This window comes from Fusarium keratoplasticum, chromosome 4 (assembly GCF_025433545.1).
Source record: "Fusarium keratoplasticum isolate Fu6.1 chromosome 4, whole genome shotgun sequence".
Lineage (NCBI taxonomy): Eukaryota > Fungi > Ascomycota > Sordariomycetes > Hypocreales > Nectriaceae > Fusarium > Fusarium keratoplasticum.
The window spans coordinates 5,023,404-5,045,135 of record NC_070532.1 but is presented as its reverse complement, the minus strand read 5'-3'; the positions used below and the strand labels follow the sequence as shown (position 1 = coordinate 5,045,135).

The window sequence follows — 21,732 nt, the reverse complement described above, 5'->3', positions numbered from 1 at the left end:
TACCAGGCCATCCTCATCTCTAAGCAATCTTGTCTCCCATTCCAAACTCAATCTCATCATGACAACACCTCCAACAACAAACCCCATCCCCTCGTGGATCCAACACCCGTACCCCCACGTCCAAGACAGCATCATAAGCTTCCCCCGCAAAAACATCCTCCAAGTCACCCTCAACAGGCCAGAACATCGTAATTGTCTCCCCATAGAGGCCACCATCGAACTCGGCGCCCTGTGGAAATGGTACGACGCCGAGCCGGAGCTGCGATGCGCGGTCCTCACGGGTGCTGGTGACAAGGCGTTTTGTTCGGGGATGGACCTAAAGGAGAGGCTCGGCATGGTCAAGTCGAAGGATGTCTCGCTTGAGTTTCCTTCAGGCGGGTTTGCTGGGATGACGAATCGGACAGGCAGGAAGCCGATTATAGTCGCCTGCAACGGCCACGCGCATGGTGAGATATTATGTCAATCAGCTAAGCCGAAAAGCTAACAGCTCAGGTGGTGGGTTTGAGATCGTCTTGAACGCCGATGTCATCTTTGCCTCTCCCAACGCAACATTCCGGCTCCCAGAAGTCCTCCGGGGTGTCTCTGCTCTGGCTGGAGCTTTACCCCGAGCCATGCTTCTCTTTGGGAACCACCGGTGCATGGATCTCATCCTCACCGGTCGAGTGCTGGGCGTCGAGGAAGCAGTTCAATGGGGTCTTGTCAAGGAGATTGTGCCTCAGGACAAGTTGTTGGAGAGGACCTTGGACTATGCGAGTGAGATTGCCAGCCACAGTCCCGACAGCGTCATCATCTCGAGGTTGGCTGCAAGAGAGGTGTGGGAGACGGGCGTGAGTCGGGCGACCATGAGGGGCCAAGAACTCTGGGGTGAGGCGATGCTGCGAAGCAAGAATGCGAGTGAGGGTTTGGCCGCGTATAAAGAGAAGAGAGACCCAAAGTGGTTTCCTTCACATATTTAGACTTGAGCTGGGCAGTCCAGACGTGCCTCGATCAACACAACTGCAGTCCATGGCAGCCTAGTACAGGGCAGAGCAGACACTCAATGGAGGCACTATAAATATTATACGGAAAGAGAATCTAGACATTACCCTGCCACTTGAAACCTAGATCTACAGCTTACTCCCCTCGTGAGCAATACGTGCATAGCCATTCGACAAGGCCACACGCCCATCCCCCTTCACAACAGTCTCAAACAAGACATCATCCGCCCCATCACTAGACCCAACAATCCACATCCTCGTCTCAAGCTCATCTCCAGGATACACAGCGCTCTTGAACCTAGCGCCAAACTTCTTGAACCTAGTAGGATCAGAGCCACCAAGCTCCCTCAGCACTTGCACAGCGGTAATGTTCCACGTCCCCAAGCCGTGGAGAATGGTTCCCTTGAAGCCAGCGCGCTTACCAAAGGCTTCGTCGGCGTGGAGGGGGTTGTAGTCGCCGCATAGGCGATAGAGAAGTGCAACTTCGGGTGTTGTCTGGAAGGTGGAAACAGCATCTGGTGCACGATTGGGGATCTTTGGGGTTGGTTTGGAGGGACCTCGAGGACCACCGTAGCCACCTTGACCCATTCCAAAGGCCATCGAGGTCATCTTGACGTAGACAGTGCCAGTCTTGGTATCTACGAGCTGCTGTTCAGCGTCGAGGATCATGGCCCCGCCTGCAGATAGTTAGCTCACGAATGAAACGTACGGAACACCAATCACTAAAGGACTTACCCTTATCGTAAACACCAATGACCTTGTTCCGAACCTCCAAATCAAGTCCATCAGAGCTAACAGGCAAAGGCTTGAGAATCTCAATGCCCCTCTCCCCATCCACCGACTTCTGAGCATCAAACGGCGGGACTCCAGGCACGTTTGTTGAACTCATACTAGCGATGAAGTCGATGACATCTTGAGAAGTCTGCTTGAAAGCGAGATTGATGGGGAAAGTGGGAAAAGCAGCAAACTTGGGGTGGAGCTCAAACAAGAAGTGTCGCTCAGCTTGTTTGACGCCAATGGCATTGGCCTGGAACTTGGTCAGCGGTCTGTTTATGAGTTGATGAGAGTAAATTAACTTACAAATAGTAGCACATCGCGACGGTTGTAAGAGCACTTCATCGGAGGATACTCAAAGCCAGCAGCCTTGTTAAAGTCGACATTGTCGTATCGCCCCGAGGCGTTCTTTACAGGTCTGTCGCTCGTACTCATCTTGTGAAAATGCAAATCACTGTGATGGATAATTGATACAATTGAGTCTCTTGAGAATAGGGAGATATAATAGACACACACTTGATGGGATGCCCCCACACGCTGCGATGTGGCTATAAATGGTGGTTTACCCCGCGATCCAAGATCTGGGGTGCCGAGGCGCCTTACCGAGCCGAGGCTCGTCTTGGGGAATAAACTCAACAACCCTGTCTGTAGTTTATTAATCTGTATCGAGGGGTTACGGGGTTACCGATGATCTTGTAGCCGAGCCAGTCAAGCACAGCTTCGAGATGAACCGAGACTGTAGAGTGCCCCCAGCCAGGTCGCGTCCATTGGGGAAGCTCCTCACTGCCGGCAGACTACCTGCGTCGTAGCAGCCTAGAGGCGCTCTTAGACGGGGCATTGAAGAGATGAGACCAGCGAAGCAGTATCGGCAATGATCATAGAGGAGTGACATCAACTGGGGCAACCAAAGAAGAAAGCTTTATTCTGCATTGCCGTAGAGGCAATTTGCCGTTCATGGGGCGACGACGACATCAAATAAACCAGACATAGCCTTTATCCACAAATAAAAGCCATGCATGGAATCTGATATAGAACCAGGTACAATCATAGAGTGCTAGCCAGGCCATGGTTAGCTTCTCAACCAATTGTGATCGTCTCTTCTTAGAGAACCGGTAGATGCACCTAGTGGAAATGCCACTCAGTTCAGGACTCGCCATAGCAAGTACGAATTCATATATTACAAACTTTATAATGCTCCAGTTTTGCAATCTCCCATTCGTGTCCAGGACTCACAGGCAGACGATCTTCACCTCTGAATCCACATTCCTCCATTCCCGTAAACTTGATCCCTCATGGCCCCAGCCTCAGACCTAACCCCAACCCAATGCGTCGGAATCCGATCCATCTGATGCTGAACCCTACTCGTCGCCTCATTCAGCCTATCGCCAAAACTCCTCTCGCTCCTCAGCGCCCGGATACTCGACGCCGCAATCTCGGGTCCCCACGTCTCCCGCGCGAGACTCGCCATGGTCGTCATGACATCTCGTCCGTGCTCTTCGACTATTTCTCCGTCTTGTTGGCCTGGAATCCATGGGTGTAGGAAACCCATTAGCATCACCTTGACTCTGATTTCGAAAAAGGTGATGTCTTCAAAGTCGTGGATGAAGTGGACTGCGACCTTGTTCCGCTGCACGACTCCAGGAGGCCCGTTCCTTAGAGGGGCTATCGTCACAATAGCGGCGCACCAGTCGTCATCGATATCTTCCATGCCTTTGTTGGGCGGCACAAGACGCGCCCACGCAGCAAACACGCCTCCCATGCGCATCTTGACCTCATCAGGCACCTCAGTAAGATTCGCCGTCGGTATCCCAAGTTCCCTAGTCGACGCTCCAGTACCGTGAACCACCTTGCCCGCAAGCTTGAACGGAAAGGGCGCTTCAGGACCCTCATCACTACCAATGATGGACAAAGGACCCGTAAGTGCCGCGCCTCCAACCATGGGATCGTATCGGCCAGCTTTTCCATTCCTCCAACTCTCGTTGACAGCGTTGCCAATGCCAGAAGTGTGATATGCAGCATGCGCAGCCTTTTTGATGGCCGCGTTGGGTGCAAATCTCTTAGATCCAGCCTCGACGACCGCTCCCGCGACGCCCGTGTACTTCTTGGCCACCTGCTGTCCGATGGTGCTCGCGACCTTGATACCCATTTCCAACGGCATCGTGCTAAGACTCGAGCCTCGGACGACGCTGGCATCGGTGGATGTGCTGGCTATCCTGAAGACCGGGCTCCCGCAGAGAACCTTCTTCCCACCCTCCCCAGCGCAGAGAACCAACCGGAAATATCCATCCGTAGCAGCTGCAGGTATTCGAATAACATGCGTCTCCCTGGGAATGTGCTTCTTCAAGCGACCCGAAGCCTTCTTAACGAACCGCTTAAAATCCCTCTGAATGCCTCGTTCCTCAGCTTCAGCCAGGTCCTCAACACCAGCCTTGGACGCAGGCGTAACATCGATCCAGCTCCCGTTGGTGCCCACCAGAGCCTTGAGGGTCATGCCCATGTTTCCAGAGAACCCCTTTTGCTGCAGCCACACCGTCCTGCCTTGAGGAAGCGGCTCATCCGAGAGGATAGTGATGGGCACTGATGTCGCAGGCCCGCGATACCAGACAAGGGCGTGAGAGTGTCGAATGATGGTAAAGTGTTTGGTAGATTCAGCTGGGTGACTAATCAGTCCTCCAGCAAAATACTGCGCCTCTCCAAGAGCAGCCTTCCATTTCGACTGATCCTTCGGTTTCGAGTCTGTAGTAATTGTCGAAAGTGCAGAAGAGCTCTTGATCCTCCTAATCTCGTTGGTGGGACGAGGACCCAAAGACGATGCAGGCCTGGGAAGCTCATCAACCACAAAATCAACGGGCAAATTGCCCCTGGGATCCGCGAGGCCAGACTGCTGAGGAGCGTGAGCCCCCGTGAGGTTGGTAGCCGACCGAACTGGCCGTAGAGGCCGCGGCGGAGGTCCCGGAGGAGCTAAGCTTCCGGAGTCGTAAGCACTGTACGGAGGGGGCGCCGGCGCCGGTTTCCGGCGGATTGACGGGTCGGACCAGTTGTCCATGTCCGTGTCTGATGGAAAACAAATGTTACAGATAATTCGCGCCCATTTTGACGCTGAAGAATGACATCAAACGCAGGGAGGCCGCCTGAGCGAGCGGAAGGGTCTCCCAACAGAATCAGACGCGTTGTGGCGAGAAATTGCACAGTGCTATTTCAGGGGTTGGAGAAAGATGGCACAGTACGTATACGGATACACGAATCGCTGCCTATTGGATCGATGACCTTAGTTGACGCTGCATCCTTGAGGGTTGATTGCATTTCTCGTATTTCTTCTAAGCTTTGATAGATTTCATGGAATTCCTTTTGTTCCACGTCTCTACAGGCATCGCGTGTCTACAACCAAGACCGCCTACCAAGCCTAGGTACCTCATATCGTCTCCCTTCAGTTCGAGACCAGAGTCTCTATCTCGTCAACCTCCTTTGGCGTAATCGTCAAGTTCTCGTATCCATCCTTGGTAATAAGAATGTTGTCCTCAATACTGCCCACCGTAGTTAGCAACCGTAACCGTGCAGTCAATAGCGTGACGGTATGGCCAAGACTCACCGGACTCCACCGACATCCCAGTACTTATCAAGCACGGCCGAATCGATAAACTTGCTGTGCACAGGATCCTCCAGGTACGGGGCGATGATGAAGTTGCAGAAGTAAATCTGGGAGCGTTAGCCAGCGTATCTCAAGGCGTCTTATTCAACTCACTCCGGGCTCGACGGTAATCACACTGCCGCTGGGAAGGTTGCCTCGCACGCGCAGGTATCGGAAGAGCTTGTCCTTATCCTCGTAATTGGCGTTACCACCAGTGTCATGAGTATCCATGCCGAGATAGTGGCCCAGACCATGAGGCAGGAAGGCAGCGCTGGTACGGGCCTTGAGGATCTCATCCTTGTCGCCCTTCAGAACACCAATGGAAAGGAGACCATCAATGGCAATCTTGTGGGCAAGCAGGTGCACGTCATCCCACAAAACACCCTCCTTGAGCACTGCTATGCAATCATTCTGCATCTTGAGAACAATCTCGTAGATCTCACGAGACTCCTTGGAAAACTTGCCCGACAGGGGAAAGGTTCGGGTCTTGGCAATGTTAGATCTGTATCCACACAAGCATGCACAGGTTCACTCACGATATCAGCAGCATAGTTGTTCCACTCAGCACCAGCATCCATCAACAAGTTCAGCTTTCCTTCGAGGGGTGCCTCGTTGGTCACATAGTGCAGAGTCGCGGCAGCCCTTCCACTAGCTGCAATGGGATGGTAGGCCATCTCCTTGGCTCCATTAGCCACACATCTCTCCAAGAAAGCAGCCTCAAACTCTCTCTCGTTGACGGCCGTCTTGGCCTTTTCCAGAACAGCTCGGTGGCCAATGTCCGACACGTGGTTGGCCTTGCGGATCATGGCAACCTCGAACTCGTCCTTGACAACACGGGAGACCTCAATGGCCTCCTTCAGAGCATCAAAGTTCTTCTTCTCGAACTCGAGGAATGTGACGTGGTCCGAGACCTGGTTCGCGATCGCGTAAGCTGTCGATTGGGGGTTGGCCCTTCCGAGGTGCGCCAGGGTAGCGTTCAGCTCAGAGGTAAGCTTGACCTCGTCGACATCGTACTTTTGGAGGGCCTCGTCGATGCTGAGGGGAAGACCGGACCAGATGACGCTATCGGGATCGATGGGAGGAATAAAGAGGATCGACTTTGAGGATTGGATATCGTAGATGTAGTAGCAGTCGGGTAGGTTGCAGCCGGTGAGGTAGTAGAAGAATCGGCGCTGACTATTAACTTGTCAGAGGAATTCTTTAGGTTGTCCATCATAGCGAATCGACTCACCGGAAGGGTTCGGGCTCGTCGTTGTCCTCGAGGAGCTTGGTCATGCGAGACTCGAGGTATAGGATACCGTTCGCATCGGGGATCTTTTCGCGGATGAGGTCGACGACGCGCTTGGCGTGCGACTTGCTCGGGTATTTGGCCTTGAGAACGGCCTCGAAATCTTCGGCGACCATGTTGGAGGGTTGCCCAGGACGTAGTGGTGAAGCAGTCGAGATTGCTCTGAAGCTCGTGAAGCGGGGTTGTTGCGATAGCGAAGCTCGCGAAACACCGAGATATCCGGAAAAAGATAACTTGGCAGAAGTCGAGTACACAGCAGACCTCTCTCGTGTTACTCTCAAACTCAACGTCGAGATTGACCTGACTTGATAAAGAAAAGAAACACGACGAAAAAGATACGATGCGGAGAGCAACCCCGCCATGGACTCGTTGCTGATGACAGCGGCCATGAACCAAACAGGAAGCTCCCAGCACTATCGACCGCCGACTAGTGGTCGCATCCACTAAACAGCTGCCCGTTACAGGTGTGCTTCCAAAGTTCCAGGGTCCCGGGTCCTTTTTACAGGGCTCCACTGCGGCTGTCTACGGCTTCCGTAGGCGGTCCTTTTGTGTTCAGTCGAGTTGAGGGATTGGATGGTGCGAGTTTTGGAGACGGCTACGTCATTGGTTCAAGTCGGGAGAATGATAACCCGGCAAATGAAGCCATCCCCACTGCTTCAATCAACAATCCCAATGTCCATCTGAAGCGATTCAGAACTTCAGGGCACGGTTGTTTTCAGCTTCAGCTCGGACCCGATAGATTTGTTTCTAGAAAAGCATGATCCAGCGTTATTCTGAGTTCAGGCCCCTTTCAAAACGCTCAGACAGCAAAAGGCAGATAACCGAGGGGGTTGCTAAACTCTCGCTTTGACCTCAACGCCTCAACCGATCTCGAGGTGGTTGCAAATTTCAGGAACAGGATCATGATTCAGGTACAAGTAAAAGTTTCGGGTATATTACTAAATTTGTCCAAGAAGAATTCAAAGTCTTAAAACATCCGGCTCAGGGTCTGAGCTCATTCAGAGAGAAAGTCGAAAATAGCGTCGTAGGTCTGTCCACATGTGTACTCGAGATTCATGCCATGACCAGTACCAGGGATAACAGTCGTGTTCAACCGCGAGGCATGAGGGAAGTACTTCTTAGACGTGTCAAGAAGCGAAGAGAGCTCCGAGTCAACGCCACCAGTAGCCATGCAGTTTCCGCCACAGAAGGGAACATCGCGATCTAATTAACCACCAAAACGTCAGTGTCATGTCATGTCAGTGCGCATCAGGAACAGGGTGGTGTCTTACCGCCAGTAACCACAAACACGGGACCAGTGTACGAATTCTCCTCCAGCATGGGTCCGGCAAGGGTCAGCAGCTCGCCAGGCGTCGTCGGCTGAGCAGTCTTGTACGCCAGCTTGAGCATCTGGGGGTCAAAGTTGCCCTCGGCGAAAAAGTTCATGTGAACGCTGACGGTCGAGGCCGTGGCGACGTAGCCGGCGGGATAGTTGTTGGCATTCGGCGACTCCTTGACGGGGATGAAGTTGTTGCTAACGGCGAAAAGAGACAGGTAGGTGGCTGTCTGGGCGAAGCCAGTCAGGACAATAGCGTCGGTGAGCTCAGGAGCCGAGTTGGCGAGAGCAAGGGAAATGACAGAGCCAAAAGAGTGGCCAAGGTGAACAGCCTTGGAGTACTTGGCGTTGATACCGGGAAGCAGTCCCTTTCGAGCCTTTCGGGTGAGCTCCTTGAGAGCAGCAATCTCGAGAAAGACCTGGATCTCATCGATGGGATTGCCCTTGGAAGAAGCGCCAATGCCGAGTCGGTCCCAGGTCAGAGTCGAGTACTTGTGCTGATCGACCGCCTTGGCGACGTAGCTGTAGTTGTTCTTGTTGTAGGACATGTCCCAGTAGCTTCGATCGAATCCGATGCCGTGGGTCATGATCTGGATCTCATCGCCAGGGCCGCTGTCAGGCTCGCAGTAGGTAGCAGCAAGCTTGTAGTTGCCGGTAATGACAGTAGTCTACACTAGTTAGCAACTATTGACAATATGTCAGACATCAAAGACTCACTCCCTTAGTAATCCCTTCAACAAAGTTATCTCCCTGTCGAGACAAGTTCAGAATAAAGTTGGTAACATCCACCTTGGTCAACGGCTTGTCCAGGTCAAAGACGGCATTCTCAGCCTTCAACGACACAGGAACCGTGATATCGGTGCACTTGCGCGCCGAAGCGGCAGCAAAGAGGGCAAAGAAAGCGAGGGGCTTAAACATGATGGGCTACTAAGGCTGGGTAGAATGTAGATCGGTAAGGACTGGGCGTGGAGAGGTGATGTTCAACGGTCAAGCCACTGGGAAGATGGTGAGACTTATACCCATTCTTGAAGGCAAGCGTCTCGATCTAACGAGTGAACATTTAATTGGCATCCTTGGCTCCCGGAGGTCTCGGCTCTGCAAAGACTCGAGCTAATGCTTCAGGTCGGAGACAAGAGACGAGGCGCTGCGTTGCGTTTCCTCTCCCCTCCTCGGTTATAGAGACAACAAGACTCTCAGGCATCATCAAAGCGTTCGGCACTTAGCCCAACAACAAAGTCCGAGTGATGTCGGGGAGATGATAGTACAACTTGCACCAACATCACACGGCATCATCTCCAGAAGTAGCAAAGCTCGCGAGGCAAACAAAAAAGCGGGCGAACTTTTGTACCCCCATCAAAATCCAACAAGGTCCTCTCTGAGAAGATCGAAACAAATCTACCGATGGCTATGCAGCCAACCGGAGAAAAGAAAAAACGGCCCTAGCAGGCGGGTTGATGATTGCGATCTTCACCCCCCGGCAGAGGAGACATCCGCACGGCCAGCACATCAATGTCTCTTCCTGGAAGTTCCAGACCAGGGGCATTTCCTAATGAGAGAGAAAAAGGTTTCCTGCTAGGACTTGGAGGTTGCATCATCTCCACTCGGTCAGAAGGCCTCGGGCGCGCCGCCATGACAGCAAAGGATGGTCTCCTTACCCCTTGCTGCTGTTTGCTGCAGAGTCCAGCTCGGGATCAGATATGCCGGCACGGCTGGATCCGTGTTGTGTTTGCTGCAAGCCAAGCAGGGGGTCTTTGCCGCTCGCGAAAGCATCTGATTTGAGGTTGAGGATCCATCCTGCAGGTAGCTCTCCACGAGAACCAATGTTAGCTCAGACGAGGTGCATGGAGATAACACAGCGTCGAGGAGACAAGAACCTCTAGACACTTGTCCAGCCAACACTCACATGAGCTCGGCCTCGGCTTGCCTCACCTGAGCCAAATATCGTGATGTCATTGTCGGGAGACCTTCTCAATCTTGAAACTGCCACAGCAAAGACTTTGGAGGAGAACGGACTCGACCTTATATCACGCCCGTTGTGCCCGGCCATCAAATGTCTCTGGCCTCCCCAAACGCCTCCCTTGCGTCGGGTACGGTGTGATTCCGAGAAATCTAAGACACAAAAGTCACACACCGTTACGAAAGTTTTTTTTTGCTTATTACCTTGCCGTTCTGCAGCCAACCGAAGTTGGTCTGAGACATCTTGCTTACTTACAGGGTCCAAGTCACAAATGGTCTGGATCAGGCGGCAGAGGCGCGCGGACGAACCAGGGACCTCCACATCAGATCTAGTGATGGCATCGTGTGCTACGTGATATCAGACAGGCAGTAAACGAGATCAGATCTGTTGCAGCCTAATCTCGCTTGGCAATAGTTCAGCTCATCGTTGAAGGAAGTGATCGACGCTCAGGGCTTCATTACTAACAAGACGTTCTAAGCAACAAGCAACTCTATTACCACCGACCTATTTCTCAAAGCTCATCCTTTGCATCCAACTCATACTGCAACTGCGTCGCAGCCCCAGTACCAGAAAACGCCCCCATAGCCATAGCCTGCAGCACACTCTTCAACACGGTCGCAGCATCGCCAGCCGCGAAGCACCCCTTGACGCTGGTCTCGTAGAAGGGCGGTTCCACCTTGATCTCGCCCGATGGCTGCATCTCGAGGCCGAGCTGCTCCGCAAAGGGCGAAGTCTGGACCACGTTGGGATGGCTAGCGACGAAGCCCTCGACCTTGGAGGAGCCGTCTTCAAAGGTGATTTTGACGGCGGGGCCGTTGTCGACGAGCTGGAAGCTCTTGATGATTCGGTTGTCGTAGTTGATCTTGCTACTGTGTAGTTTGGCGCGTACGCCCTCCAAGAGAGATTCGTTGCCGTTAGAGTAGACGGTCACGGACTTGGCGAGGCGTTTGGCCATGGGAGCGACATGAGAGACCATCTCTGGAACAGTGAATATGCCGCCAGCGAATACGCCAACAGATTCAGCGCCTCGTTCCTCAAAGCCATGGCAGTAGAGGCAGTGGAAGCTTAATCATGTCAGCTGTGACCCATCACGGAGACTCAAGACCACTTACATGCCACGTCCCCAGCAATCAGCATAACCTTCAGGCTGATCCTTAAGAACATCCTTGACACCCGTACCCAGACCCAGCCTCTTGCCTTGGTACACAGTACCTTTGCTATCGACAGCTTCAAAGATACCAGAGTCCAGCTTCTTCACCGTCTCAACGGTCGCCGACTTGAACTCGATAGAGCTATACCGCTTCTCCAAATCTTCCCGAGCCTTGGCCCTAAAGGCAGCAGGGTCAGCATGATCGAAGCCGATGACGTTGTGCATGTGCTTTGTTGGCGCGTTCCGGTAGACTCCCGAGTCAAGTACCAGGGCCGTGTATAGTTGCCGGGCGAGAGCTGTCGCCATGGAGAGGCCGGCGGGGCCACCGCCAATGATGAGAACGTCGTAGAGTTTGGTCGCCATTGGTTCTATTGCTCAAAGTCTGTAGTAATTGTTCGTTGAATCTGGTGCTTATGATTGTCTCATTATCACTTGCATCCACAAGCGGCCGATGATTCTTTATACAAATCCCGGAGAGAATTGAAACCCTCCGGTCGGAGACTTCGGTCGTCGGCCCCACTCCGCCCCGGATTCAAAAAGGTGCCGGCGATTTTGTTCCGCCAGCGGACACGGAGCAGGCCAAGTCCGAAGGACATGAGCTGCGTCATGATTCGTGAATTCCCATGACCAATGCAAGTTTCGTAGGGTATTACAAGTACCATCATCCATGAATCTTGGTCATCGCTAACCCCGCTACAGCCTGTGAAAGGCTTCAGGCACGTCTCGGCATTGTTGATCAGGACATCGCCTGGTGAGTTGGCCGAGATCGACGCAATGCCATCTTGGGTGATGTACCGCGACATGACGTTGCGACAGAATCGGGTTTGAACTTCATCAGAGGACCACCTTAGGCCGGCTGCGAATATCACGGTTATAAGAAGCTTAAAGATCAAGCCCTCCGTTACGGAGTATGGAAATAGAGACATATCTTGTCACAGTCGAGTCCTGCCCTTGCTGCTAGGCACTCAAACATTTTAAGCGTAAAAGAGCCAACAGGTCGACGAATGGACGCCAATGAAAAAGTTCCCAAGGATCGATAAAATCTTGGATCTTGCCCGACGCAGTTCCACCTGTATATTGTTGATGAGTTGTCCAACGTCCATCTTCCGGCCAGCATCTCAGCAACAGAGCAGGGTCAGTTGAGCGCAGAGCATGGTCATAAATAGCTACAAAATACATATCATTCTCAATCATCCTAAAAGGGATGATAATGCGCCCGAGGGGATATCAATTCCTGTTAATAGCGATTACATCTCTCGTCACATCACGCAAAGCATCGAGGGCAAGTCCAAGTTCGACCAAATAGTTTAATTCTCTCAGGTCAAATAAGAAAAAAAGTCCCGCGTCCGGGAAATATCTATACATGAAAAAGCAACAACGCTCTTTACAAGACTATGCAAGCAAAGCAGGTTCGTCAATGGACGCTACCCATGTACAAAGTAGACCACAAACTCCCGACAACCCACGATGCTCAAGCAGCTTTTCACCGCGAGCACCAGGCAGGCAGCGGAAGCTGTGTTATCCATTTCCATCCACCATCAACCCCATCGTAACTCAACACATCTGAGAAGGCTAGGTTTTGTGAGGACCAGTCCGCGGTGAGGCTCTCCCACCGTTACGCTGCTGCAGAATTCCCACGGAACACGGGGGGTTTCTGAGGCGGACCTGCTACGAGTCGTCACCCAGCACGACCCAGACGTCCGAGGACGGGGTGGCTGCACTGTCTCGGACCTCCCGCTCAGAGGGGAGGTCGTCGAGGTCGCTGTCTGAAAAACAATCATAGTCTGAGAGGGGGTCGGACACGAGGTCCGGGGGCTGCGAGGTGTCGACGTCAAACGATGGCTGCGAACCGTCGAGCTCGTAAATCACCCGCAGGGGAGCAAAGGAGCGGGTCGAGGGCCCGTTTCCTTGAGGGATGGAGCCGTCGTCGGACGGCGTGGGAGAGAGGAACTGGGCGATGCTGTCGTCGCCGCCGAGGTCTGTGAAGGAGAGGTCCAGGTGCAGGGGGTCGTTGAAGCTGAAGCTGTGCGACTTCTTGTTCTTTCGTGACCGCTTTGCAGGACGGATGGTGTACACTGGCTCCTCGTGCTGGATACTGTTGAGATCAAACGCCTCTTCGGGCTGCTTCTCTTCGTCGTAGAGAAGACCGATACGGTAGAGCTCGGCAATCTCGGCGTCGTCATTCACAGGCTGGGTACGTCGCAGACGGACGTTGCCCTTTGCTGTGGATGCATCGCGAAAGGCCTCCTCGCGCTCGAGGGTGGGCTTTCGCACGAGGCGGTATCGGTCGCTGGGCAGAGGGACCTTGCTGCGAGCAAGATCCCGGCCCTCGGCCTCATCGGAGCAACATGCGGTTTGGGTGCGGCCCCGGGTGATGCCGCGGTTCCGGGGATGACGGACTCGATAGTCTAACCGGAGCTGCTCGGGTCCAGTAAACACGAGCTCATTGCGCAGAACTCTTTCTAGCTGAGGACGACGGGCGCCGCGATTTTTCTGATCCTCACCGCAGCGATGGCAGTGTTCGGTACCGCAGGTAGCTGTCGTGCAGTGGAAGCCGGTATCGCGGCATACAGAGGTACTGGTGCTCTGAGCCTGGCGCTTTGCGTTTGCGCGGATAAAGTGGTTGCGAGAAGAATAACCACGAGTCTTTGATGGAGCATCAGGATTGATGGGAAAGTGTTTATACTGCGAGATGGCAGAGGGAAGATCCCCAGCGCTGTTGAGAAGGGTCTCCATGATGGGCGAAGCTATCGGTATAAGACGTGAAACTTGTATGTGGGACTCGGTGGGTATAGATGATGTGTATGCGTTGTAAAAGGGCGTCAACGATGGCGCAACAGGGATGAAAGATGCAATATCTTGCGTGCTCTTGCACATCTACTGTACTAGAGCAGGAATATGGTCGAGGCCTCTGGAACACTCTGGGCGAGAAGGGGGACTGGTATTATATCATCCGGGGGCGTGTTGGTGCGAGGCCAGCACGATTGGACGCCGAGGAAGAGTCATCTGGGCCGTCGATGGCGTACAGGCGACTGTACCCCGGAAAATCAAGCCCCCTTCAGCCTGGGGCCAAGGCATCCCCTTTGTTTTCTGAGTCACGGTGCCTTGATCCGGGCGTCCTCTGTAACATGGGTGGCGCAGCCGGCTTACCTTTGGTGAGACGGGCACGCTGCTTGGTGATAGGCGATAAACCCCAGGAACGAAAACAGTCCCCGATAGCGTTATCAGCGAGGCACAGAGCAAGGCGCATGACGTGCCTCTTTGGTTGGGTGTGCCAGGCAACGTCCTTGTGACTGTTTGCGTCTCTGGACATGATTGGTCAGTGAGCATGGGGGTTTGACTTTGGGGCTCACGCGCCGTCATGACGATAAGCAAAAGAGAGGGTGTCGTCATTTTTGGCAAAGTACTCCCTTAACAAATTTGTGTGTAGAGTACATGCTCGCAAGGCAGCCAGCCTTCTCATCTCCGGTTCTCGTCTCGGTTCGCCTTGGAAGAGTCATCGCCGGGTGACCAAGCTCAAAAGTCTCGGAAGACGTCAAGTCCTTGAAAGAATTTTCCAAAAAGTTGGAACCTGATCAGTGAGGAAGCAAATTCTGTGAAACAGCTGCGCATGAATTGTCTCTGTTGACAGTCCTATGACGCCTTGTCGCATTCATGCTGTCAAACATCCTCGGCAAATGGCTCAACCACATGAGCATAGATAACAAATGCAATTCATGAATCAGGTCAAACCAGTACCGTCAAATACTCGTGCTCGTCCTTTACTCCAGCACGTTCTTGAGATAACGGCGCCGATAAGTCAAACGATGGTTCCCTATCTAGGAAATCCCGATAACCAAAACCCCCGGACGTTCTCGGCCTCTCGGTGATGCGGATACTAACAAATCGGGACACCGGACAGGGCCTCATAAACGCCAGTGTGCGTCGTATTCTTCCCCATCTTTTGTGAAGGAAACATGCAGCAACAAGGCATCCATACTGCAAGAACTGTACATCATGTCACCTCGCCCGAGGCAGCCGCAGGATGCATCTCGAAAACAATAGGGTAGGTAGATGTGAGACAACAGGAACAATGCAAACTCCACCAACTGCTACGCTGCCCGGATGCTTCAACAAGGTTTCATTCCCGATTCGCCTAGGCCATGCTATTTCCATTTTCAAAGTTGACCCATCACATCTCAAAATTCTTTCCTCTCCCCCGAGCCTCACCTCACCTCACGTCCAGCGTCTTGAGGTACTCCTCCACGTCCGTCATCTCGATCCCTCTCTCTGCATTCACAGTCTTGCTCTTGTCCCACGCGACGCCGCGCCCTTGCGCAAACGTGTCCCTGTACTTGACCATGGTGCTCGGGTCCTCGTCCATCTGCCGCTTCAGCTCGTCCTTGTCCCACAGCTCACGGTGGAACTTGGTCTCCAGGCGGGCCTCGAGCAGATCCGCCAGCGCCCCGTACGAGATGGTGTCGCCGGCCGTGTAGACGACCTGCCTCTGAATCTCTCTTGGATCCAACACCACCTCTGCCGTGACGCGCCCAATGTCCCGCGGCGTGGTCACCGTGATGGTGTTGTCCCAGCTGCCTAGCGCTCGCACCGTCCTCTTCCCAAAGTCGACGACCCCAAAGGCCTCAAGGAACAGAAAGCTCATAAACAGCCCCGTCGACACAATGACCCAGTCCACCTCGCTCTGCGCCCTCAAGCCGCGGCGCACCTCTAGCTGCTCGTCAAACAAGTCCTGCGAGCTCCCCTCGCCAATCACGTCGTAGTCCATTCCAAACTGCCACGGAAAGTAGCGCTTCACCTTGGCCTCGATGACAGCCTCGAGAAGCTTGACCTGCGTTCCCGCCGGCAGGCCCATGCCGTTGCACGAGACGACAACGTCAAAGCCGGAAAAGACGGCCGCTAGCTCGGCCACGCTGGCGTTGACCACGTCGGCGGCCTCAAAGTCGGCGCCGAGTGCCCGGATGTGCTGGATCAGCCTCTTCTTGTCCGGGGCAGCCGAGTCGAGCGTCGCCTGTCTCAGTAGTACCGAGATCCGGGCTCGCCTCTCCTGCCGGAGCGGGTGTACGGCCAGGGCCTCGAGGACGCTGAGCCCCAGCTCTCCGGCGCCGAGGACGAGTATGTTGACGTTCATGATGCACAGTGAAGGGTCGTTGAGGCGGTCCAGGGCTTGCAGGTTTGCGACCGAGAGTTTGAGGGGCGTATCCTGATCTTGTTGATCCGTCATTCTCATGGCTGAAGGGGGCGATGGCTCGTATATAGGCTATAGCTTATTCTCCCGCCCATTACGTCGATTTACCGCTTGTGATCCAGAGTCGCCTCCTCTCCTGTGTCTGTGGGGTTTGACCTGCCGATCTGATGCGTTGGGGATCCGCTGATGTCACGCTGAGTGGCGCTCAACAGGCCCGAGGGCCGTACGAGACGACTCTTGGCCTTGGTTATGCTCGGTTCTGCCTCTTGCTTATCCATAATCTCCGGGAATGAGGCTATTCTCATGTTGCCCGTCCTCTCTAAGCGAGTACTGATTTGTAACGTCATTCGTTTAGTCTCATGTTGGACCTGGTATTCAACGTTGAGTCAATTACAAAGCGTCTTCGCTTATCCCCACAGTCGTGCTAAAGCCGGCTCATATCCCGGACATAGAGGATTGCAACTCTAACCATTTGTAAGCCTTGAATGCTACACTTCGAATGCGGAAATGGAATTCTAGATTTGAACTTGAATTTATTCATTCCATTCATAATAATGGTCTAGTCATTAAACTTTCGAGCTAACGCAGGGACCGGCCTGCTGCCACAAGACGCCATCGCTCCCAATGCAAACCACAAATGGAATTCAATTTTTTGCGTGCCTTGACCTTTCTTCCCCTTCACTTTATCGTCTTCTTGTTGGCGAATCCCACTGACCGTGTCTTGAGGTCAAACACCACGAATTGCGCCTTGAGGAGGATGTCTCCCAGGATTGCGAATCCGATACCTTCGGAACTTTGAATGCCACCGTAGCATGTATCCTGGGTGAGACGCCCATAGTTGATGTAGCTTCCGGGAACCTTGCCTCGGTAGTTGCCCATGCCAAAGTAGTAGTCAGGGAGCTTCGATGTGCAGGGGAATGTCCACACTCCCTGCTTAGGGTCGAGCTTTGCCCCCTTGACCTTCCTGTAGTATCCCGTGACGATGAGTTTGGGCACCAGGAGGAGTGTTGTGCCAGTGTCGACGATGGCCGAGTACTTGTACTTGTGGTAGGGGGCACCAGTTCCAATCTGGAAGCCCTCGACTGTAAACTGCCACCAGGGGCTGCTCTTGTCGACAGTGTTGAACTTGATGGTCCCCGAGTACTCGCCCTGATTGATGTAGCCAAAGTTGTAGTTGCCTGCCTTGCCCTTTTGCAAGTTGGCTGTGAAGACGGGGAGGGCCAAGCTCTTCTGGACGTTGTCAAAGTAGGTCTTTTGCACCGTGGGTCGGACAGTGTTGAGGCTGGTAAAGGCAAGGCCTACGATGCCATGAGAGAACTTGTCCTGTGCGATGCCTTCCGAGACCTCGGTCGCTGACTGCACTGCTTGCTTGGTGACGTATGTGTTGCCGACCTGGACTCTGTCGGTGTAGACGATGCCGTTGGCACCAGTGCCATCTCCGTACACGATGCTCCACGTCTGTCCGGAGAGTCGTCTGCTGGTCTTGGACTTTTCTGGCTTGTAAAGAATGTGGCCAGCCTGGTCAGGCAGGTATGTGTCGGATGAGAAGACCCAGCTGCAATGGGTTAGTCGAGTCACTAGAATGGCTTCTTAAGACTTACAGGTCAGATGAACCAGTATCAAAGTTGAGATAGGTAGTCTGAGGTGGTGTGCCAATCTTGACGGGGACAACGTATTGGGAATCGTAGTACCGGGGAGGTGTTGCTGAAGCTGTGCCCTTCATGTTTCCTGAGAGAGTCAGATATTGTTGGTACAGTCCATTCATCTTTACTCACCAACTTTCATCTTGAACTTGTCATTGGTAGCCTTCTTCTTGGCCGCTAAGGCCTGCTTGAGCTTCTTGGGTACTGGCTTTTTGTACTTGTTGAACACCTGCACCATCGCCGTAGTGCCATCAGGCTGCTTGTAGTGACCATTGGTAACCTGGTCAAGCGAAAACTTCTTTCCATGGGCTCGGGGCACCAGGTGTGTGCCGTTATCCTGGGGAACAAGGTCTTCGTCGATCTGGGGGACCTCTTCGCTGTCGGCATCCTCTAGGGGGGCGGCATTGGCGTTGACGATACCTGCAAGGAGCAGGAGGGCAACCGAGCTGAACTTCATGATGACTTGCGAAGGTTGTGATTGATGTCTGTAGTCCTCGGCAAGAACTGGAGTGAGACGATGGGGCGCCAGGACCCTGATATTTCAAGACATTCGACCATAGGGCCAGCCCAGCAGTGCGGTAGCCCACGAGGCCGGATCAAGGGTGACGACGCCTTCGAGGCAATTCTGGATCCCGATTCACGGAATTCTGGCCAAGGCTGGAGTAGGTGAAGCCATCGCGGAGAGCTTAACCAGGAATGTGGCCCGTGTCCAAGGGGATAGCTGAGGAATGCTCCTGAATCCAGTAAAGTATGGCTGCCCGTCCACATTCCCAACGACTTGGACTAGGACTAGACCCGAGAAATACCTTTGACGGCGACCGAGACAAGGCACCTCCCGCCAGGCATGGCCAGCGGACGGAGGCACCTCCGGCCTTGGTAACTGGCGCCGGTATCTGATTTGCTCCTGGACGAGCTGATATGGTTTTGAGTTGACGGTCCAGAGGCCCGATCGCCAGGAACTCGCCCTCATGGAGGCCATGTCAATACCCTGTCAGACATTTTGAGGTAGTGATCGACGAGTGTCGAACGGTCCCCAAAGTTGTTGGAAAAGACCCTTTGCAGATCACTTGATCTGGAGCATCGTTGCTTTCCGGTCGGGTACCTGCGCAGCCAGGCTACCGCGCATGCAGGTCCCCAAATGTCATGGCGATAGTGGCGTCACCTTGACATGGCCCAGGCTCCCAGGGAATGAACTCACTGACTCGATATTTCGATGCGAGCAGTGGCGGAGCTGAAAGCCGAATCTCGTCTTGGCTCTGGGGAAGCTGGCCCGGGAGGAGGCCCGGGAGGGCGAGGCTGAAGCCATCTCCGCAATGAGGCTCACCCTATAGCAAGGCTGTGGTAAACACCAAGACGGTTGTCAACACCATGAGCTGTCATATCAGACATCGTCATACAGTAGTGGCAATGGCTAGCGATGATGCAAAGTGATAATCTATGGCTCATCCATCTTGAAATTCGCCCCTCATGAGTCACCAAATACAGTAAAGCAACCCCACTAAAAAGTCCCTAAAAATGCACCTTCCACACACAATTTACGACTGGACGAGACGATAAGATAACGTTTTTGAACCCCGCGACAACTCAACTTCTCTCAAGGTTGCCCACAAAATTCCACAACGCCTCTTGAACTCTTGTTCCCTAGTCTCGAACCCTTAAACTTCACGAGATACTCGCAAACTGCCATTCTCGACATCATCGAGCGAATCCTTCACGATGGACTCTTCGGCAGGCGATGCCACCGCCTCACCGGCTGCTCCTCATCAGCCGCCATACACCTACACGGCCAACCAGGGTTACGAGAAGACCGAGGAGATCCCCCGCGAGTTGCAGACCCAGAGAGAAAACCCTGCCCCCGAGGGCCAGGAAGACGACAACGATCTCGACGACATCTTTGACGACGATGAAGACTTTGACGAGAAGGAGTGGTCCGCTGACGGCGGCGACCTGACAAAATCCTACAACCGCCAGCGCAGTGCTCAAGACGGCGCCGTTCTCCCCCGTTCAAATCAGCAAAAGCCCACCGCAAACACCTTTGCCAGCATCGACGATCAAGTCTCCGCCCTCTCCAAGCATGCCGCCAAGATCCGCCTCGACTCGGTCAAGCAGGATGCCGACAAGGACAAGGACAAGGCAGACCGCGCCACCAGCGAGCAGGTCCTGGATCAGCGCACCCGCATGATCCTCCTCCAGATGATCAACCGCGGCTTCGTCAGCGAAGTCCACGGCGCCATCAGCACAGGAAAGGAGGCCAACGTCTACGGCGCCGTCCTGCACGACGATCGCACCGGCGAGACCACCCAGAGGGCCATCAAGGTCTACAAGACGGCCATCCTGAGCTTCAAGGACCGCGAGCGCTACATCACCGGCGAGCACCGTTTCAAGGGTGGCTTTGACAAGGGCAACAACCGCAAGATGGTCAAGCTCTGGGCTGAGAAGGAATTCCGAAACCTGCGCAGGATCTACAACGCTAGTATTCCCTGCCCAGAGCCCATCAGCCTCAAGCTTCACGTCTTGGTCATGGGCTTTCTTGGCGACCGCAAGGGCTGGGCCTACCCTCGCCTCCGTGACGCTGTTCTGACGGGTGACGATGTGGATCAGCAGTGGCATAAGCTTTACGTCCAGCTGCTGGGCATCATGCGCCGCATATACCAAGTCTGTCGCCTTGTCCATGCCGATCTGAGCGAGTACAACATTCTTTACCACAAGGAAAAGCTTTACATCATCGATGTGTCGCAGAGTGTCGAGCCTGATCATCCCCGGTCGCTCGAGTTCCTGCGTATGGACATCAAGAATGTGGGCGATTTCTTCCGTCGCAAGGGCGTTGACACGCTCGCCGACCGCGCCATCTTCAACTTTATCACGGCACCTGAGGGAGCCGTTGAGGAACCTGCCATGTCAGAGGCCATTGAGAAGCTCTATGAGACTCGGCCTGATGCCACGAGTGAGGACCACGCTGCTCAGCTCGAGGTTGACAACGAAGTGTTCCGAAACCAATACATTCCTCAGACACTAGAACAAGTCTATGACATCGAAAAGGATGCGCAAAAGGTTAACCAGGGCCAAGGCAATGACCTAGTCTACAGCAACCTCCTGGCAGACCAGGTCATCGCTCCCAAAAAGACAGAAGAAGCCGATGAGGAGGAAGGCTCCACATCCGACACTGACGGCGAGGGTGCATCCCTCGACGACGACGACGAGTCGCACGATGAGAGCCGGTTCGAAAAGGGCACTCCCCGTGGCCGACGCTTCGAGGACAAGGACGAAAAAAAGGTTTGTGTCCCCCTAATCCATCGCCCCTTGGCGCCACTAACCCCCGTTTTCTCAAACAGGCACACAAGCAGGCCGTCAAGGAGGCCAAGCGCGAGAAGCGCAAGGAGAAGATGCCCAAGCACCTCAAGAAGAAGATAGTCGCCAGCACCTCTCGACGGAAGAAGTAGACAAGAAAACAAAAGAATAACTTACTTCAGTCTTGGGACATTCCTCCAGCCGCCGTTGAACCATGAGGTCTGAATGAGCAAAATCTCCGAGATCTTCAGCGGCAGAGACAATTCGAATCCCCCACAGCACTTTGCGACACAAACCGCAATCGGATGATGAGCACTGATTTGTCGCCCGTGGCGTGTCTCACGGCCGAGACGGTTTAGCACCCCGAGACACTTGCGTTGACGGGTGTGTAACCTCCGGCCGTAGACTGCCCAGCGCGATCTGAACGCCTTCGGGGCGTCGGGAAGATCAAAGAGAGCGCTGACGATTGCAAGGTTTTGAACCAAAGCTGCCGTGGGAGCCGTTCAAGTGACGGCGCCGGCGCTTCT

General features: G+C 53.9%; 10 protein-coding genes across 10 annotated transcripts; 2 read left to right on the top strand and 8 right to left on the bottom strand.

Moving 5' to 3' along the window:
- Nucleotides 1-58: 58 nt before the first annotated feature.
- On the top strand, nt 59-956 carry NCS57_00658000 (uncharacterized protein; the record flags this gene model as incomplete). The annotated part of the gene is made up of 2 exons (XM_053056463.1): nt 59-446; nt 493-956. The coding sequence occupies 2 exons, from the start codon at nt 59-61 to the stop codon at nt 954-956; spliced, it is 852 nt and encodes a 283-aa protein (XP_052915418.1).
- A 150-nt stretch (nt 957-1,106) lies between these two features.
- On the bottom strand, nt 1,107-2,186 carry NCS57_00657900 (MaoC-like domain-containing protein; the record flags this gene model as incomplete). The annotated part of the gene is made up of 3 exons (XM_053056462.1): nt 1,107-1,654; nt 1,713-2,004; nt 2,058-2,186. 3 exons carry the CDS (start codon nt 2,184-2,186, stop codon nt 1,107-1,109), a joined length of 969 nt encoding a protein of 322 aa, XP_052915417.1.
- Nucleotides 2,187-2,997: 811 nt separating this feature from the next.
- On the bottom strand, nt 2,998-4,839 carry NCS57_00657800 (Riboflavin kinase; the record flags this gene model as incomplete). The annotated part of the gene is made up of 1 exon (XM_053056461.1): nt 2,998-4,839. Exon 1 carries the CDS (start codon nt 4,795-4,797, stop codon nt 2,998-3,000), a length of 1,800 nt encoding a protein of 599 aa, XP_052915416.1. The 5' UTR covers nt 4,798-4,839.
- A 339-nt stretch (nt 4,840-5,178) lies between these two features.
- NCS57_00657700 (putative Xaa-Pro aminopeptidase) lies at nt 5,179-6,783 on the bottom strand (the record flags this gene model as incomplete). The annotated part of the gene is made up of 5 exons (XM_053056460.1): nt 5,179-5,275; nt 5,341-5,447; nt 5,494-5,865; nt 5,916-6,555; nt 6,611-6,783. The coding sequence occupies 5 exons, from the start codon at nt 6,781-6,783 to the stop codon at nt 5,179-5,181; spliced, it is 1,389 nt and encodes a 462-aa protein (XP_052915415.1).
- Nucleotides 6,784-7,661: 878 nt separating this feature from the next.
- Nucleotides 7,662-8,900, bottom strand: NCS57_00657600 (AB hydrolase-1 domain-containing protein; the record flags this gene model as incomplete). The annotated part of the gene is made up of 3 exons (XM_053056459.1): nt 7,662-7,870; nt 7,939-8,650; nt 8,700-8,900. The coding sequence occupies 3 exons, from the start codon at nt 8,898-8,900 to the stop codon at nt 7,662-7,664; spliced, it is 1,122 nt and encodes a 373-aa protein (XP_052915414.1).
- Nucleotides 8,901-10,450: 1,550 nt separating this feature from the next.
- Nucleotides 10,451-11,452, bottom strand: NCS57_00657500 (Pyr-redox-2 domain-containing protein; the record flags this gene model as incomplete). Its single annotated transcript, XM_053056458.1, has 2 exons — nt 10,451-11,003; nt 11,052-11,452. The coding sequence occupies 2 exons, from the start codon at nt 11,450-11,452 to the stop codon at nt 10,451-10,453; spliced, it is 954 nt and encodes a 317-aa protein (XP_052915413.1).
- A 1,305-nt stretch (nt 11,453-12,757) lies between these two features.
- Nucleotides 12,758-13,966, bottom strand: NCS57_00657400 (uncharacterized protein; the record flags this gene model as incomplete). Its single annotated transcript, XM_053056457.1, has 1 exon — nt 12,758-13,966. The coding sequence occupies one exon, from the start codon at nt 13,964-13,966 to the stop codon at nt 12,758-12,760; it is 1,209 nt and encodes a 402-aa protein (XP_052915412.1).
- Nucleotides 13,967-15,299: 1,333 nt separating this feature from the next.
- Nucleotides 15,300-16,316, bottom strand: NCS57_00657300 (NmrA domain-containing protein; the record flags this gene model as incomplete). Its single annotated transcript, XM_053056456.1, has 1 exon — nt 15,300-16,316. One exon carries the CDS (start codon nt 16,314-16,316, stop codon nt 15,300-15,302), a length of 1,017 nt encoding a protein of 338 aa, XP_052915411.1.
- Nucleotides 16,317-16,952: 636 nt separating this feature from the next.
- On the bottom strand, nt 16,953-18,374 carry NCS57_00657200 (Peptidase A1 domain-containing protein; the record flags this gene model as incomplete). The annotated part of the gene is made up of 3 exons (XM_053056455.1): nt 16,953-17,829; nt 17,876-18,002; nt 18,050-18,374. The coding sequence occupies 3 exons, from the start codon at nt 18,372-18,374 to the stop codon at nt 16,953-16,955; spliced, it is 1,329 nt and encodes a 442-aa protein (XP_052915410.1).
- A 1,259-nt stretch (nt 18,375-19,633) lies between these two features.
- Nucleotides 19,634-21,357, top strand: NCS57_00657100 (Serine/threonine-protein kinase RIO1; the record flags this gene model as incomplete). The annotated part of the gene is made up of 2 exons (XM_053056454.1): nt 19,634-21,190; nt 21,250-21,357. 2 exons carry the CDS (start codon nt 19,634-19,636, stop codon nt 21,355-21,357), a joined length of 1,665 nt encoding a protein of 554 aa, XP_052915409.1.
- Between the last annotated feature and the right edge of the window lie 375 nt (nt 21,358-21,732).